The 18,717-nt window shown below is 36.3% G+C and overlaps 1 protein-coding gene across 3 annotated transcripts in view; it reads left to right on the top strand.

The window, feature by feature from the left end:
• Window positions 1-18,717, top strand: part of LOC137223463 (bifunctional heparan sulfate N-deacetylase/N-sulfotransferase 3) — a 155,184-nt gene that overhangs the window by 129,107 nt on the left and 7,360 nt on the right. For all 3 annotated transcript variants that reach the window (XM_067735205.1, XM_067735206.1, XM_067735207.1), the window contains exons 9-12: window positions 1,524-1,647; window positions 5,526-5,700; window positions 8,915-9,085; window positions 10,514-10,623. In XM_067735205.1, the coding sequence (XP_067591306.1) occupies window positions 1,524-1,647; window positions 5,526-5,700; window positions 8,915-9,085; window positions 10,514-10,623 (580 nt within the window). The remainder of the gene's footprint in view (window positions 1-1,523; window positions 1,648-5,525; window positions 5,701-8,914; window positions 9,086-10,513; window positions 10,624-18,717) is intronic.

The following is an 18,717-nucleotide window of genomic DNA, read 5'->3' as shown; positions in this document are numbered from 1 at the left end:
TTTTTTTGAACGTGTATCTATGATTATGCAGTTGAGATACACACACACACACACACACACACACACACACACACACGACAGTTTATTCAGACCCAAGAATATGAGTAGATAAAGACAGAATTCAAACACCACAACTTAACAATTTTTTGACAACTGATAAATTACAGTATGCCTTTTACTGACTATGCAAATGATTAGATCTTATTCATTTTTTGTTTGTCTTATTAATGCTCATCATGCTATTAAAAGCAAATAACATGGTTTAATACAATTCTTAAAAATAAAATTCAGAAAAGAATGTTATCAGTTGATCTGAGAATGGAATTAATCTATTTTCTTTTTTCACATTGTAATAGCTATTCTTTCTGTCTTTACAAATACTATATTCTTTTCAATTTTTAAAAAATGCATTACTGAACTCTATCTCAATAAAATTATTTTCAAAAATACCTTACTAATATTTAGATATGGAGCTATTTAGGTACTTTCATGTAGATTATCTCACTTGATCCTCATAGAGTCCTGACAGCTAAGTATTTTCTTCCCCACTACACAGATAAGAAAACTAAGACTCAGATTAGATATTTTTGTTCAAGTTCACACAGCTGGTAAGTACTGGAAATAAAACTCTTGATCCTAGAAGTTATCGGACTCTAAAGATCATGCTCTAGGACTTCCCTGGTGGCCCAGTGGTTAAGAATCTGTCTGCCAATGCAGGGGACACAGGTTCAATCCCTGGTCTGGGAAGATCCCACATGCCGCAAAGCAACTAAGCCTTTGCTCCATAACTACTGAGCCTGCGTTCTAGAGCCCACGTGCCACAACTACTGAAGCCCACATGCCACAACTACTGAAGCCCGTGATGTGCCATTCTCTTCCCAAAACTGCAAATTTTGTCATGTCACTAACAAAGGGCACCAATTTTTTTTCAAATTTAGCAATTTAAACAATTTTGGCACTACTTTTTATAGGTATGTAAGTGCATTCAAACTTAAACTGGTTAAAAGTTTAAATTCTGTCTCAAATTAATAAGCTTTCATAGGCCTCGGGAAGAACTTTATAGGGAAACCCAAGTATTAATTTGATAATGTAACATCTCATATTAAATAACGATAGCTTTCACTTATATGGTACTTAATTAATATCAAAATATCTTCAGATACAATATGTCTTTTTGTCCTCAGAGAAAGCCTAGGAAATAATCAAGGCAGGAGATTTTCCACTAATAAGTCAAGACAAAGAAGCTAAAAGCCAAAGACACAGACCAAGTCAGTGACTGAACTGAGGTCAAAAGCCAGTTCTCCCAGTTCCTGCAACAGGCCTTTTCTCACATCACACTGTCCTCATTTTTTAGAATTTGCTTCTTTTAAGATGCTGGTTATCTATTCAATTTAATTCAAGGAGTATCTATATGTATCTGTTTGGATCATTGAAACACTTAGTTTATTAATGACTTTGAAATGCTAATAGTAGGAAACTGTGTTTTTGTTTAATTAATCTCTGAACCTCTATTATCTTTTCAGGAACCACTGCTTTGTATTTGTTCCTGGTTATGCATCCTTCCATCCTTAGTAACTCCCCCAGCCCAAAAACCTTTGAGGAGGTACAGTTCTTTAATAGAAATAACTACCACAGGGGGATTGATTGGTAAGATGGGTTATTAGTATAAATCTAAAAGTATATGTACTGTGCACAGTATAAAATTAGTGCTTATAATTATAAACATTTAAGTTTGTAGCCACAAATAAAAGTCATCCTCCGTGCCTTAGAAACTGATTGAATAGAAGGAGCACGTAAATTATTCGTAACAAACTTTTTCTCAGGTTATGAAGGGACTTGTCGCCTCAAGAGACTTACATGTAATTTTAATTTGCATTAATTATCTTTGATGGTAATTACAGATAAAGTCAGAGAAATATCTAATACACAGGAATTTCATTTCTCTCTACTCTTAAGAAAACACTTTCATAACTTTCTGTTCTTATGCACTTTGCATTTAAGTGATGCTACAGTTCACATATATAATTTTCAATTTTTACTTTGGTACAAAAGGTAAATAAATAAATAGAACTAGAAATGTGTATGCATTTTATGAGTAATGAAAGCTATAAAAAAGCTATCAACGATATACAAAATTTAATTTTTGGCCTTTGAAATTAGAACCGTATCAATCATCTAAGTAAAAGAGTTAAATTAAAAGTTAAAATGTCAATATACACAGAATATGTGATGTAGCAGGACTAAATATTGCAAACAGACATGTTAATCATAAAATATATCTAGAAGTCTTTCTTTTAAGATATAAATTCTGGGCAGAAAGTACTATAAAAGAGTAAATTCTTATAATAACTCTAGAGAATGAACATAAACATTTTGCATGTAGTTTAGCAGAAAGGTGTATATTAACTTCTGTTGTCAAATCACATAATCTCTGTTTTATATGTATCAACCCCCTCAAGTTTTGCTTGTGAGCCATCCAAACGGAAAGCTGAAGAAATGGATTGAGTATAAGTTGAGCACGTACTAGGATTTACATATATTCTAATTGTTATATATCCCTGCGAATTCTTCAGTACAGTGCTTGATATTAATTGCAGTAGTGTTAAATAACAGCTGTGAGAATCAAGAAACCCATCAACTACTTCAGCCACTATTTTCCCACTGACTCAAATATCAATATACATGCTTGTATACAGTAGAATAAAATGATGTTCACATCAGGACTAAAGGGGGTGATTAAAAACTGCTTTGGAAGTGGAGAGGAATTCAATAATACTTGGATTCCCTGGGACTTAAGAATATCTGTGAGAATATTCAATTAAAAAAAAAAAAGCTGTTCATAGACAGTAATGTGTACAGGCACTATAACAGAAATGAAAAGTCCCTTAAGTAGTCTACAAAGAGATGGCATAAATAAGTAGAAAACTAAAGACAATTAAAGCTTTTAATTATAACTCACTAAAATACCCCAACTGTAAACACTTTTGATTGACAATTGTGTGTTTATAAAAGGCAGTTAACACAAAGAGCAAATAATGGTAACTGCAAATGTCAATCTATTAGCAATAACTAGAGCTTTGCTCTCAAAGACATCAATGTATTCAGTCTTCAGACTGGCCTTACCTCTCCCTGAAGCATCAGCACCTCAGCAGTCCCTTTAGGACCACAGAGCCACAAGGCTGAAGATTATGTGTCTGAGCATGCCAAGGTCACTTACAGAAGCTCAGGCACAGTTAGTTAATCTGGATACATGGATCTGCTCTTCTTGGAGAACTGGGCAAAACCAGGGTTGCCCTAACTAACAGGCAGCCTAAACACAGGCTTAGGGCACAAGCAAAGCAGGGCAAATGAAAATGAGAAAACTCCATCTTTGATTAAATAGCCAAGATTTGTGATCAGAATCTCTAAGAAAAAATGTTTGATTTATGCATACAGTTAAGTTTTATGTTTCACAGTTTGGTGTTATTTTTTATAATTACCTGGGGAGGCGGTGGATGGTTGGAGTGGCACATGGAGAGCCATAAAATCCTGTGAACATTTGGAACCTCTAAACATCTTAATTTGGCTTTGAGTAAAATCACTCAAAAATACAGGGTCAACCCAAGAAACAAATAAATGTGGAGTGCTGCAAAAAATCATGTCTTTCAGTTAAAAACAATTGCTGAGCTGTTATGGGAGTAGCAAAGCTTAAATGAGGCCGGCATTCGCTTTTAACCCACATACTGTTAAACCACTCTAGTTTGCTCACCAATTCTTTGAATAACCTGAATTCATATTACAAACGTGGATGTATTTCCACCCTGGAAATATGAAGCTGAATTCTTTATTTTCTTATGAATTCATCAAACATTTTTCAAGTGCTTATTACTACCAGCCACTATATTAGAAAAAACATGGGCATATAGGCAAACAAGAACTGGCCCCTGCTTTCTCTGTGAGCCTCTGGAGCCTTGTGGGTCCAAGATCCAGAACAGCTGGAGGAAGTTTTCAAGGCCCAAAGTGTTGTAGGTGTGGAGGACTACTGGGAAAGTGGGACAGTTTTTAGAAATTAAAAGTTATCCTGCCCTTCTTTTGTGATTCTTGGACCCTTGCCGAGAATAAGCATGCTTGAGACAAGCTTGGACCGAGTAAGATACCACTAGACACGTGATATAACCTTAGCACCCCTGGAACAAGTGTGGGCATCTAAATTAAAAAGTATCCTGAAATATGGCACTTTCTATAAATAGAGTGTACACCAGAACAGTTAACAGATCAAACTTTCCAGAAATGTTTATATATGTCTTTACCCCTAAAAGAAAGGGATGCAAGAATGATATATCAACAACAAAGCAATTTCCAGAAAACATAAAAGGATTTCTTTACTGCCCTGAGTTTCAAAATATCACTTTGTTGCACCAGCCAAACTTTGTAATATGGTAACAACTGGAGTCCTACTAGAAGCTTTATTGTGTGACTGAAAACAACACACTGCAAAAAGAAGTCATCACATAAATGTTAATGATTCTCTTGTTCAGTAATTACTGAACTACCTTGTCTTGGTAACCCAAAGTCATAGTGGCTTATGAATTGAAGAGGGTGTGGGTGGAGTGTGAGGCTATTATTATAAAATGTAAGAAACCCTAGAAGTTAAATTTGCATGTTCTTTCTAAAAAGGCCCCTTTTCCTTTAAAGATGTTCCTTGGTGCTTCAGAAATACCTACTATCATACGCTGAATTCAGTTATATTTGACATTTTGTACAAATGGAATATTATACAAAACCCATTATGTCCTACCTTTCTGTGCTTGAGGCGACAGGTATTCCTGTGCTTACTCTGCTGGTGATTTGAATTCTCACCACACTTAAGGATACAGGACCTGACCTTGGAAAATTTGATAGTATTTTATATCTGAAAATATATACATACTTTTTAAACTTCTATAATTTTTCTAAAGAATATAAATGGCTCTATATGGGAAAAAAATTAAGGACATGGGCAGTGTTTATATCGGATCTGTTCTGCCCCTTGATACTTTATAGTTGAATATAATAGTAGCACAATACATTAGTGGGAATGAAATTATTTTTTCTTGTGACGAAGTAAAAACTGTTTTGTCTAAGATTTTTCAAAATGCCTTTGAACTGAACACATCATTTGTTTCGATCAAATTTTCTTCCTGGTTGAGCACTCACATTGTTCTCTGTAAAATATTTCTGCATTTAGACACAATTTATACAGTTAGGTTGATTATTATTGCCATTTGATCACTCTGTGTGTACATTTTTGTTATCTCCCATACCTTTTTTTCTTGATATTAAGTAGAACAAAAAGAAAATGTATTTAGAAAAGCATTTTCAAAATACATTATTAGTGTTCTATATATTTTTTTCCTTGCCAACAGGCTTGTGGGACAAATGCCTTAAAGAAAAAGGCTTTTTGTTTAGGAAGCAAATGAATTTTGTTTGTAGGACATTTTTAACATCTTCAGTCACCAGGGTATGAGTATAAACCAGTCTTATTTTGAGAAATATTTCTTTTCTAGGTATATGGATTTCTTCCCAGTCCCATCTAATGTTACCACTGACTTTCTGTTTGAGAAGAGTGCCAATTACTTCCACTCAGAGGAAGCGCCTAAAAGGGCAGCTTCTCTGGTCCCCAAAGCCAAAATCATCACCATTCTCATTGACCCATCAGACCGGGCATATTCCTGGTACCAGGTAAGGAAAATACAGACAGAATCCAGCAAGTAGAAGAGGAGTATGGAGAAGGGAGGGTGGTTTTCAGCAATAGCCACCACCTCGGGTTTTAACAGAAGAGACTTGCTAGCTTTATATTTCAGGAAGGTAAATAACTTTTTCTTTGTTTCCATGGAGAAACGTTCCCCTTAAGTTTTTCTTAATTTTGCATTCATTTAATTCATGTATTTAATAAAATGTATTAATACAATGAAGAAATTAAAATAGAGCAAATAAAATAGTATATACTTGTATGTATTCTGCTTCTATAAATCTGCATTTTAAAAGTAAAGTGTTATAACTTAAAATCATTATTTTTCATCTAATATGTGTATAATGCTGCTATTATTATCTCAATTTTACAGATAAGGAATATAACTGATTCCCCAAAGCAAAAATCACAGGACTTTTTTTTTTTTTTTTTCTGTAAAGGGCCAGAGAGTAGATATTTCAGGGTTTGCAGGCCATATGGTTACAACTCTGCCATTGTATTGCAAAAGCAGCCATAGACAATATGGAATTTAATGAGCCTAGCTGTGTTCCAATAAAACTTTATTTACAAAAACAAGCAAACTTTAGCTGTAGATTGATGACCCTGACTCTAAAAGAGCTTAAATAACTGCTGCACTGAAGAAATAACTTAGTAGCAAAACTAAATATAAGAATGAATTCTTGGGCTTCCCTGGTGGCGCAGTGGCTGAGAGTCCGCCTGCCGATGCAGGGGACACGGGTTCGTGCCCCGGTCCGGGAAGATCCCACATGCCGCGGAGCGTCTGGGCTCGTGAGCCATGGCCGCTGAGCCTGCGCGTCGGGAGCCTGTGCTCCGCAACGGGAGTGGCCACAACAGTGAGAGGCCTGCGTCTACCGCAAAAAAAAAAAAAAAAAAAAGAATGAATTCTTCATTCTTGAAAGCCCAGCCAGTGTTCCCTGTTCTAAGCCTCTTTCTCATACACTCCAGGGTTGCCATTATGCTTCTGCTGTTGGTTAGAACCTAGTACAGAAACAATCACTTTGAAATAATTTAACAGACTCTAATAATAAAACTTACACATCAAATACATGTTTACTTTAATAAATATTAAAAATAATAGGAAAAAAAACTGCCCCAGTGATATTTTATTAATCATCAAGTGGAAAAAGTTCAATAAAAAGCAGTCAAAATTAAATATAAGAGCATAACAAAATTAATAGAGTCAGTGTGTTTAGGCTCTAGTATCCTTAGTTATCATTCCTCGGTTTTGTAATTTAAAAAAACACTTTCCTAATGTTCATGTGTTCATCCATTCATTAAATTATTTTAATGACTACCATGTACAAAGTACTGTTCTAAGTATGCTCTACAGGTAAATTAACAAATCTGGACGCTACACTTGAGATCGCTTTCACTCTAATTGGAGAAATATGTGTAAATAACCAGTGTATAAATCAGAAAGTGTTAAGTGACAGGTAGACTCCTACAGAGTGATAAAGCCCATCTGATAAAGACGACCAGGAACAACAAGTTAGGTATATTAATTGGCTGCAGCAGAGGAGCCTGAACACTGGAAGAACTATCTGGGCACTTCCCTAAAGAAGGGAAGGATTTGTAAGGGGAGAAATTTAGGTAAAATTAACATGAAGTGTTTGATAGATGCAGGCAGGGCTGTGTGTAAGCTGGTTATCAGTAGGTCAGGGCTGAAAAGCAGACTAACGGTCCAATTTCCTTGGAAACTATAAAGTTAAGATAAATGTGGAATGTTACATCCAAAAATCACTTACCTGAAACTCTGCACCTGGGTTGGAAATAAGGCTTCTTTGTGTTAAAGTGACCCACATAGCTCTGATTCTCCAGGCAAGACTGGGATGTTCCATTCTCACTGACCTCAAACATCTAAATTCCTGACAATCTATGATATTAGAGAATAAAGTTTCTCAGCATGGGGTCTTTTTGAACAAAAGCAGTTTTTCCATGTTCACAAAAGGAAGCACAGATTGTCAGGAAAGGTTTCGTGGCTGGGACAGACTGGGGGAAGGTCATGGGATCTTAGGCATATTGATAATGATCTGCATGATAGGGAATGAGACTTCCTGGAAAGCTGGAATCCACAGCTCCACACCAACGTCATGCCCAACTCCTACAGCAATCTTTTAAATCAAAAATACAGCACATTGCAAACTGACTGACTTGATATTGCGCCTTTTACCTTTTCCACTAGGTATCTAGAGAAAAAAGAAATAAGCCTTAATTGACTCAACAAGAAAGAAGAAAATTGGAGCTTGGCAACCACTTAGCCCCTGAAAAATTGAGAATTTGCTGAAAAAGGAGGTTTCAAGGCTGCAAGCTAACAAAACATCCTAAATATTACAAATAAATTGCTCCACAGTGGCAAAATGCAGGCCTTAACAGAGTCTAGTGGAGTTTGTAGTACAGTAATTTGAATCTCAATTGCAGCAAATTTGCTATTCAACTAGATGTGGTAAACATCCACAAACCCACCACTAAGCCTGAATATTTTTTGGTCAATTTAGGGGAAAGGTGATTTCCTCAAACCCCTGGGCGTGAGCCTGAGCCATTATGAAATGCTTTCCTATCTGGATTGCTGCTTTCTGCATTTTCTGTACAATAAGCGATTCTGATTCATCGCAAAGGTACCATTAGGTAAAATAATCTTGGCTTTGAGATGCTAGGTAGTATATTATAAAAGCTGTGGGTTTCAGGTAATGCACGTCAGAGTTTTCAGTAGTTTCTCCATTTAAATAGCCGATAGGGCTTTTCTAATCTAAAACTGCATTATTAGATGGAGCAAAACTACGTGGCAGAACTAGTAGAGTGCTTTGTGCATTATGGATATTCACTGGACATGATAAATGGTTTCTTATGGGCTAAAAAGGGGGCATTAAGGCAACTTTCAAAAGTTTACTTTCAGAATAATATGTATACACTAAGGAAACGACTCAGAAAAATTGGTTAAGGAATCCTATCAAGAAGAATTCCACCTCTACCAACTAATTCTCAAATATATACTCTCATCAATGTCATAACTTTTAATCCTGATGCTCCAAGCAAACATTTTCATCCTTTATTAATTGCAAAACAAATAACTCTCCAGCAGTGAGGCACTCCTTCCTTTAGCTTTGAGACTTGTCACAGAGATTGGTTTTTAATTATTTATGCCTATGATTCAAGTCGGTTTAATTATCCACCTTTTCATCATAGCATCAGCGATCCCATGAAGACCCCGCAGCTCTGAAGTTTAGCTTCTACGAAGTGATCTCAGCCGGGCCCCGTGCATCCTCTGAGCTTAGAGCCTTGCAGAAGAGATGTTTGGTCCCAGGGTGGTATGCCAGCCACATCGAGAGATGGCTTATTTATTTCCCTCCCTTTCAGGTATTGAGCAATAAGAATCTACATCGTGTTACAATCTCATTAAGTTTACAGCTCTGGTTTGGTGTTCTTTTGCTGGTTCCTCTAGGCTAGTGACTTTGCCTCTAGGCTAGAGGAAATTTTTACTCATTAAAACATTACTAGCCTTTACTCTTTAGTTGTAAATCAGACTCTGGCAAACAGTAATAGGCAGAGGTAGAAAAACTATCTACTCTTCTTTCTAGAAGTATTTCAGGATAATTCTCCCTGCCCTGTTTTCTAGTGCATACCCTTCCTGACTGTAAAGAGCATCAGAAGCTTGATACTCCTGATTCTTATTCTGAGAATAAAGCTTGAGAACCTCTTAACCAAACAAGGCAAATACTGTCTTGCTTAATTAAGTGCCGTTATTTCCCTTTGAACCACCTTGCTGCATTTTTCACAAGTCCTATGTTTTCCTTGGCTTCCTTGCTTCTCTCTTTGGCCTACCATTAGCCTAGATTACAAAATCAGCCCCTACTGGATTGCATAAAGCAGTCCCGTCACATCAGACACAGTATATGCCTGTGTGTCTAGAAACATGCTAGCCATAATGATACCATATATGCAACCATATATGGCTATTTAAATTTTTATTAAAATTATATAAAATTAAAAATTAAGTTTCTCAATCACATTAGCCACATTTCAAATGTTCAATAGCCACCAGTTAGATACTGCAGCCGTTGAACGTGTCTATCCACAGAGAAAGTTCTAATGAACGATGCTGGTAGAGACTAAATAGAAATATTGGAGAAGAGGTGTGAGCAAGAGCTGCTTTCCAGGCTTTATGGCCCTTCATCATGGTCTCCTGTCATTTTATCTTGCTGGGACCACCCCCTTCCCTCACCAGAGTAACAAGCAAATTCTTGCCTGTAGTCTGTTGAGGAACTTCTGTTTCCTTTCAGGCTTTCTGGGAGTCTTACCTTTTTCTCCAAATGGATTATCAAAATATTTCTTAAAACCTTACAGTGCTACTCCTTTGACTGGAATCATGGAGAATGGCCATGTCCTCTGTCTCACTGTACCTGGTCTGGTCACTTTTCTTCCTTCCTGCAATGCTCCTTCCCACCTTGAATCATGGAATCATTGTTTTATCTGTTTTTAAACTTGGTTTCCATTTGTGATTTTGTAGTCACATTTCTTAAGCTCTCTTTTTACCCTCAAATGGCTTTTTCGTTTTCATAGTGTTTGCAGGACTTCTCGGACTACAAAACGTGAGCACATTTAATTAGTGTGATTTATTTTTTGTTCCAGGTCATTAATGAGGATGGCCTGGTTAAGTCTTAACAACAACGCACACAAGTCCCCTCAGTCTCTCACTGAATAAATTCAGAGTGCAGAAGTTTTTAATTATGCAGTTACATGTCTTTTTTCAATGTGCATTTTTTTTTAATTTCCTTGTTAATTTAGTTGCTAATTATTGATGGGCAACAGCTAAGAACTGATCCTGCTACAGTGATGGATGAAGTACAGAAGTTTCTAGGAGTCTCTCCTCATTATAATTACTCAGAAGCTTTAACGTAAGTTTATATTCTAATTAATTTATTGAAGTTTCAGCAGAGAACTGATTTTAAAGAAATTGTAGCTTGGTGATACAGCTGTCAAGTTAGCTGTTCCTTACACACTGATTATTTTCCAGTTGATATTAACCACTTGAGAAAGAACATTTCAACAGTTTGGCAAAGAAATGTCCAAAATCCTCTATTGATTTCTAACTAGGAAGGATTTCCCCTGGAAGGAACAAAACAGTTGCAAATCTTAAAAGCAACAACTAACCTTAAAAGAGGCTACTTTAAGTTGGTAAGCACTGAGCCTATTTAACAAACAATACTGAGACCTCTTGGAAGTATTAAAAAGACTTCTTGAACCAGGTGATTTATGAACTCCTCTCTCTTCTGTGAAATTTTCAAAACCCAATGTCATACAGCAAGAAATAGCCCAATAGGCGACTGAATAGGCAGAGAGAAAGGTGCTATTATTACTTCTACACTTAATTCCATTTTTTGCTGGTCTTTACCCACTGTATGACTGACCCTGCCCCCTCTTCTTCAGAGGCCTCAGCAGTTACAGCTCTGGTTTGGTTTTCTTTTTCTGGTTTCCACTGATTTTCTTAGATAGTCAACTCCTTCAGAGTGGGGGCCAGGGTGAGGCAAGAGAAGCACTAGAATTTAAGGAGGCACTCACTCTCAGGACCCCGCAAATACCTGAGAGTGAGTGGCTCCTAAAATTTTTCAGCCAAGGTGCCTCTCTTGCCTCACCTTAATCCTGACTCTGGGGTTCATTTAGCATTTTAAATAAGACCTCCATCTGACTTTGTCCATTTATAATGGTTGGCAGTCAGATGTCTGAAGGTTGTGTTTGTTCCTATTTCACATGCAACTGGAACAAGCAACTGGGAGATGCTGAGCTGGATGAACTGTGGACCTGGCTCTCACTGTAATATATATATTTAATTTTAGGGTCATAGACTGAGCCTTAAAAAAACCGATTAAAATTGCAGTGTGGAATTCTTCCATTGTATCTCTCAGTATAAAACTCAGTTCTGAAGATCAATTGATTTTCTCTTTTCATTGTTCTCCTTATGCTATAGCAGTTTAGAAAGTGAGAGACAAGATTCCTTTACCTTTCCCTGTCCCTTACAGAAAAAGGTTTGCAGAAAACCATCAAATACTGCGTACATCTTGCATAAATCATATGTAGAGACACATATAAGAGAGACATTTTGATCTAGAGGAGAAAGGAGTAGGTGGAACTCGAGAGTTTTGCGCTTCCTTCCTAAGAGTCATTTACTTTGTTGTTACTATTAACCTTCTACCCTCTGTGTTTTCTATAGTGCGGATCCTATCAGAGATTTGCAGAGCTTAGTTAAAGTACCAACACAGACACTAGCCTTAGGTATTTAACTTTCAGCTTGACCTTAAAGAAAGCTGAGTGAATTTAGCTTTAGTTAGAAATTCGAGTCCACTTTCTGCTTTATATCCTTTTAAGTATCTCTTAGAAAAGAAAGTTTTTATTTTCTAAACAGTTTTCTATTTCAAGTTGGCTTATCTTTGGGTCTTTTTTATAGAGTATATAGCAAAGTACTGTATTTCAGAAAGAAGTGGAGTATTCTATAAAAACATAATCTCTTTTTCTTATGGAATGGTCCTTGACCTGCATGCTGTGTATCTGTCCCCTTTGCATCCGGCTCAGCAGCAAGCTTTTTATTCACCTCCAAGGGTAAAGTAAAGGGAGTGTAAACTTAAGAGAAGTAATATCAAAGCAACGTACTGTATACAAAGGACTATGGGTCACTTTGCACCTGGGATGTATCTGGCTAAAATTACCCCTTATATGATTCTGTAACCTTATTGGGGGCTCAGTGGGTGAAGTAGCAAGATAAGATGTGTGTAGTCTCTGAAACCACAGTTTCAGGTCCAGCAGGGCTGCCTACTTAACCTGCTCATAGATAATGTACTGCCATTCCGTTTCTTTTTATATTTTCTTGTCAATCAGTTAGCCTGACACACCTTATAAAAACCAGCAGTGTACCTGTTGTAGAATATCTGGAACTTCATGTCATTGGCTTAGGTCTAAATCCTCCTTCATCCATGCCCTTTGCAATTGTTCTGAATCCTGCCCTCAAAATTTAGTTATTCTTATTAAACTAATTGTACTGGTAAGTTGTTTCTGTGGTGCTTTGGATATGTTGGAGATGACTGGGTGTAGAAAATGTATGTTCACAGGAATGTCATTTATTGCTTCATATTTTTTCTGCTAATGATAGTGAAGACTACCTCTTCGGTAGTTTTAAAAAAAAATTATTTAAAGCCTTCAAAGAATGTTCTGAACTGCAAACAGATATGAATTCTCAACTAACCACATAAATCCAGTTCTTTGCACACAGTAGAATAAATGAATGAAACTAGGTCTATGCAAAGGTTTTACCATACAGTCTTGGCATGAAAGAGTACTCCAGTTTAAGAGAGCTATAAATTGATTATCTTCAATATTTAAAAAGCTCCAATTTCAAAACTATTTTCAATAAAAATGGCAATAAATTTCCATTGTTAAGAGTGTTATTTATTCTTTTCCACAGTCACTACAGAAGTGTTCAAGACTTCCAAATTTCATACAGTCATGGATGGTCTATGATATCTTAAAATGACTTAGTACTGTCATCATGGATTTTAAATGATATATTGAATCGGTAAAAATCTGATTTTCTTAGTGAGTGCGGCTGTGATCTGAAATAAGCAGTTTAAGCTTTAAAAAATATAAATGGGAACTTTCTCATTCAATTAAGTAAATTCACATTTTACAATTCTTGTTCAATATAACCTTAATCCCTAAATTATAAATAACATTGATAATACTAACATTATTTTAGCTTGCATATTATGCTTTTAGTGTTTAAAAGCTGTCTAATCATTTAAGAAAAAGCAGGAAAAATAATGCTCAGCATGGAATTGTGTTAATTTGTATAAATTTTCCCATGAATATATCCGTTCAGAATTATACAAGCCATCAATGACTGTGACAGGAGTCTTCCCACTTATAAGTACTAGTTAAATACTAGTGAATACTGAACCTGACATCTTTATTTCTCAGTCAATTAACCTGTTTATTAACATGAATGAAACCAGACTGAGTTATATGAATTTTTAATAATAGTTTACAATGAAAATTTCAATAAATGGACAATAAGGATTTGAAGGCCAGGAGTTGAATGAAGATTGTGCGTTTGGTTTGTTTTGTTCTGTGGATGGGGCTTAACTAAGTCATAAAGAACTGAAGCTGCTTCAGCTGTTTCTAATATTACTTCCCTGGCAACCAAATTTATATTGTCTAGGAATTCTTTCCCTTTTTAGATGAGTTTGAGTAAAACTGTGCCAAATTAAAACTTTTTTTAGTAGCAAAAAACAGTAGCCATAGTAGCTAAAATCTGCTGGTTCTCTAGATTACCTATGAAACAGCTAGAAATGCTAAGAAGTGAAAAAGAAGAAAATAATCTACTCCAATTTCATATAAATTTGTTTTTAAAAGTGCTTATAACATTTCAAAATCAGTATATGCTTATATGTTCTAAGTATTTTTTTATATATTGCTTCATAACAATACTATGTGATAGACACTATTAGCTCCACTTTTCAGCTACAAAAACTGGGGCACAGAAAAGCTTAGCCAAAAGTCACTCAGCAAGTAAGTTGAGGAGGCAGGATTGAAACACAATCATTCCTCTGGAGCCTACACTGCCAATTTATTAAGCTCTTCAAATTGGCACAAGAGGGACTTCCCTGGCAGTCCAGTGGTAAAGAATCCACCTTCCAATGCTGGGGACATGGGTTCAATCCCTGGTCGGGGAACTAAGATCCCACATGCCGCGCACAGGGCAACTAATCCCACGCACCACAACTTCTGAGCTCGCGCTCCTCAGCTAGAGAGGCCGCATGCCGCAAACTACAGAGCCCACGTGCTCTGGAGACTGCACGCCACAACTAGAGAGAAGCCTGCGCACCGCAATGAAGAGTCCGCGCACCGCAATGACAGATCCGTCATGCCTCAACAAAGATCCCGCATGCCCGCCATAAAACCATAATAAATAAATAAAATATTTTTTAAAAAATTGGCACAAGAGGGCTTCCCTGGTGGCGCAGTGGTTGAGAGTCCGCCTGCTGATGCAGGGGACACAGGTTCGTGCCCTGGTCCGGGAAGATCCCACATGCCTCGGAGTGGCTAGGCCCGTGAGCCACGGCCGCTAAGTCTGTGTTCTAGAGCCCACGAGCCACAACTACTGAGGCCTGTGCGCATACAGCCCGTGCTCCGCAACGGGAGAGGCCACCACAGTGAGAGGCCCGCGCACCGCAACAAAGAGTAGCCCCTGCTCACCACAGCTAGAGAAAGCCCATGCGCAGCAACAAAGACCCAATGCAGCCAAAAATAAATAAAATAAATAAATTTGTTAAAAAAAAAAAGTCTACAAATAACAAATGCTGGAGAGGGTGTGGAGAAAAGGGAACCCTCCTACACTGTTGGTGGGAATGTAAGTTGGTACAGCTGCTATGGAAAACATTATGGAGGTTCCTCAGAAAACTAAAAATAGAATTACGATATGATCCAGCAATCCCATTCCTGGGCATATATCCAGAGAAAACTGTCATTCAAAAAGATACATGCAGCCGTTCATAGCAGCACTATTCACTATAGCCAAGACATGGAAACAACCTAAATGTCCATTGACAGATGAATGGATAAAGAAGATATGGTATATACATATAATGGAATATTGCTCAGCCATAAAAAATGAAATAATGCCATTTGCAGAAACATGGATGTAACCAGAGATTATCATACTAAGTGAAGTAAGTCAGAAAGAAAAAGACAAATACCATATGATACCACTTATATGTGGAATGAACCTATCAATGAAACAGAAACAGAATCACGGACATAGAGAATAGACTGGTGGTTGCCAAAGGGAAGTGGGGAGGGCAGAGGATGGACTAGGAGTTTGGGGTTATTAGATGCAAACTATCACATATAGAATGGATGGAAAAGAAGGTCCTACAGTATAGCACAGAGAACTATAGTCAATGTCCTGGGATAAACCATAATGGAAAAGAATATAAAAAAGAATGTATATGTAGGTATAAGTGAGTCACTTTGCTCTACATTAGAAATTAACACAACATTGTAAATTAACTATACCTCAATTAAAAATAAATAAATAAAAATGTGATATATATCAGTACATCCAATGGAATACTATTCAGCAATAAAAAGGAATAAATTTTGAAACATGCTAAAAAATAAATAAAAATAATCCATCTCCAGACACATTGTCACTTTGCATAATAAATGTGTAATCATAGTGATATGCAAATTAAAGCTACATTGAGATACCATTAGAATGGCTATAATCCAAAAGATAATACCAAATGTTGGTAAGAATGTGGAGAAACTGGAAACCTCAAATATTGCTGATGGTAATGTATAATAAATGGCCACTTTAGAAAAGGAGTTTTGCAATTTCTTAAAAAATTAAACAGGAGTTTACAAATAATCCAATTCCACTCCTAGGTATTTACCCCAAAAGAAATGAAAACCTATGTCCACAAAGAATTGTTCACCACAGCATTATTCATAATAGCCAAAAGCTGCAATCAATCTGAAAAATGGATTTAAGAAAATTTGGCATATCCACACAATTCAGTATTCGTTCACAGAAATGTTATTTCAATGTAAAGACATTTCAAACATTCTTGCACCTTCTAAGTGTAATCTGAATGTTCCCTGGGATTCACCTGCCCAAGGGTAAAATGAAGGTCACATTTTCATTAATATAGAGATGTTACTAGTTGGAGGCTGAATCATTGGAGAATCTTGATTGTCCATGCCCACAGGTCTCTTCCAGTTATTTCTAAACATCCCCAGGTGATACTCCACACAAACTTAAGAACCAGTGCATTCTCGCTTTTTCTTTAATTCAACAAAGATTTATTGAATGACTATTATGGCATGACTCTGGGTACACAATGATAAAGTATCCCTACCTCTAGGAAGGGGTAACCATGGAGAGACACTAAACAACACATAAAATTTTCTCCAAAATGTTCTCTTCCTGAAAGCCTTTAAAGAGGATCCTAGCCATTATCAGTTCCCACACGAAATGACTAGCTGCCAGTGCCTACACAAAAAGGTTGTTTCCTTGCTGTCCTACCAGATATTAGTAGTCCTGAGGCTAATTTTCAGAGGGACACTGATGATATTCTGAAAAGATGTGAGAGATCTTTCTCCATCTCATGTCAAGCTTCTTCACTTGGGCTCTGAATTGCTCACAAGGTCCTTCATCAACATCAATCCCTCACCTTCTCAGGCAACCTGAAAAATAATATGATCTCCCGTGTACCTTCCTCTCCTTTTTGTTTCCACTATGATACAGTTACACCACTGCTTGTGAACTTATACTTACAGAACTTACAGATGTCTGGGCTAGGTGTCAGCTCCACAGACACACATTTTTCTCAATAAAGCTCAGCCTGACAGTCCACTGCATGAGATGTAATCAATTAGCAGAGGTGAAAGAAAAACCTATTTTTCTTTTGATTTTTAATTTTAATATGTGTGAAGTTAGTGTTTCTTAAAGAAACATTCTGTCAGAAAGCTGCTCATTTTAACATAAGGCATGCGTATGTTGTAGACATGTATCTATAGTTAGGTATATTAGCAAAAAAAATTATAATAATAGCTAGTCTGGATTTTGATCAAACACTTAAAATGAGTCATAATTCAGTTATGGAAATTACCAATAACAAAATGTTAATGAAAAATGTTTTATCAATAGCAGACTTCCAGAAATGTTGTTGTGTTAGAGCTTCCCAGCTTTCGCGTATAGATTATTTCAATCATCGTCTCTATTTTTTAAATTTATTTATTTTATTGATGTTAGTTGATTTATTAATGCTCTCCTTTCTTATACCTCTGACTATGAAACATTTATTCAGTTGCCTTACAGATGCAATCAAGAATATAAACAACATGGAGATATATCATATTATGTCTTGATCCCACACAATTGCTTTAATAATGATCAGAAATGGGCTTTGCACAAGTAGGATGTGAGTAATCCTTTAGTGTCTCTAATATCCAAAGCAGGGAAGAGACAGAGATATAGGTTTGCCTTCTTTTCATAGGGCTATAGTTATAAAGTCTACAACATTAGCTACAGAAAGACTACTCTCCAATCACACATTCAATCACAATATAATTTTAAATCAGCTTTATTGATGTGTAATTTACATATAATAAAATCTACCCATTTTATTTGTACAGTTTGATGAATTTTGACAAACATGTACTGTTGTATACACCATCACAATCAAGATATAGAACATTTCCATTAATCCAAAGTTTCCACATGCTCTATTGCAGTCAGTCCTTTCCCCTCACCCCTGAGCCCTAGCAACCACTCTTCTACTTTCTTTCACTTAGCATAATGCTTTTGACATTCCTCCTTGTTGTTACATCTATCAGTAATTGGGTTTTTTTTTTTTATTGTTCAGTAGTACTCTATTTTATGGATATACCACAATTTGTTTATCCTTTCACCAGTTGATGGACATAGGGTTGCTTCCACTTGGGGGCTACTATGAATGAAGCTACCATGAACATTTGTGTACAGATCTTTGTGTGGACATATATTTTCATTTCTTTTGGATAAAGACCTAGAAATGGGATTAGTGGGCCATATAGTAATTACGTATTTAACTTTATAAGAAACTTTCCAAAGTGTCTGTAATATCCTAAATTTCTACCAAAAGGTGTAACAGTTCTAGCTGTTCCACATCTTTGCCAACACTTGGTATTGGTCTTTTTAAGTTAAGTCATTCTAGTATCTAGTGGTATTTCATTTGTGATTTTAATTTGCATTTTCTTAATGACTAATGATACTGAGCAAATTTGCATGTGTTTATTGGTCGTTCATCTATGTTTTTGATAAAGTGTCTATTCCAATCTTTTACTCAATTTTTATTGGTAATGTCATCTTTTTTTATTGAGTTCAGTTGTATATTCTGAATATAAGTCCTTTATTAGATTAACATTTTACAAATATTTTTGCCCAACATGTGGTTTCT

Source organism: Pseudorca crassidens, chromosome 4, assembly GCF_039906515.1.
Source record: "Pseudorca crassidens isolate mPseCra1 chromosome 4, mPseCra1.hap1, whole genome shotgun sequence".
In the NCBI taxonomy this organism is placed as follows: Eukaryota; Metazoa; Chordata; class Mammalia; order Artiodactyla; family Delphinidae; genus Pseudorca; species Pseudorca crassidens.
Note: the sequence above shows the minus strand (reverse complement) of the source record. Positions and strands in the feature narration are given on the sequence as shown.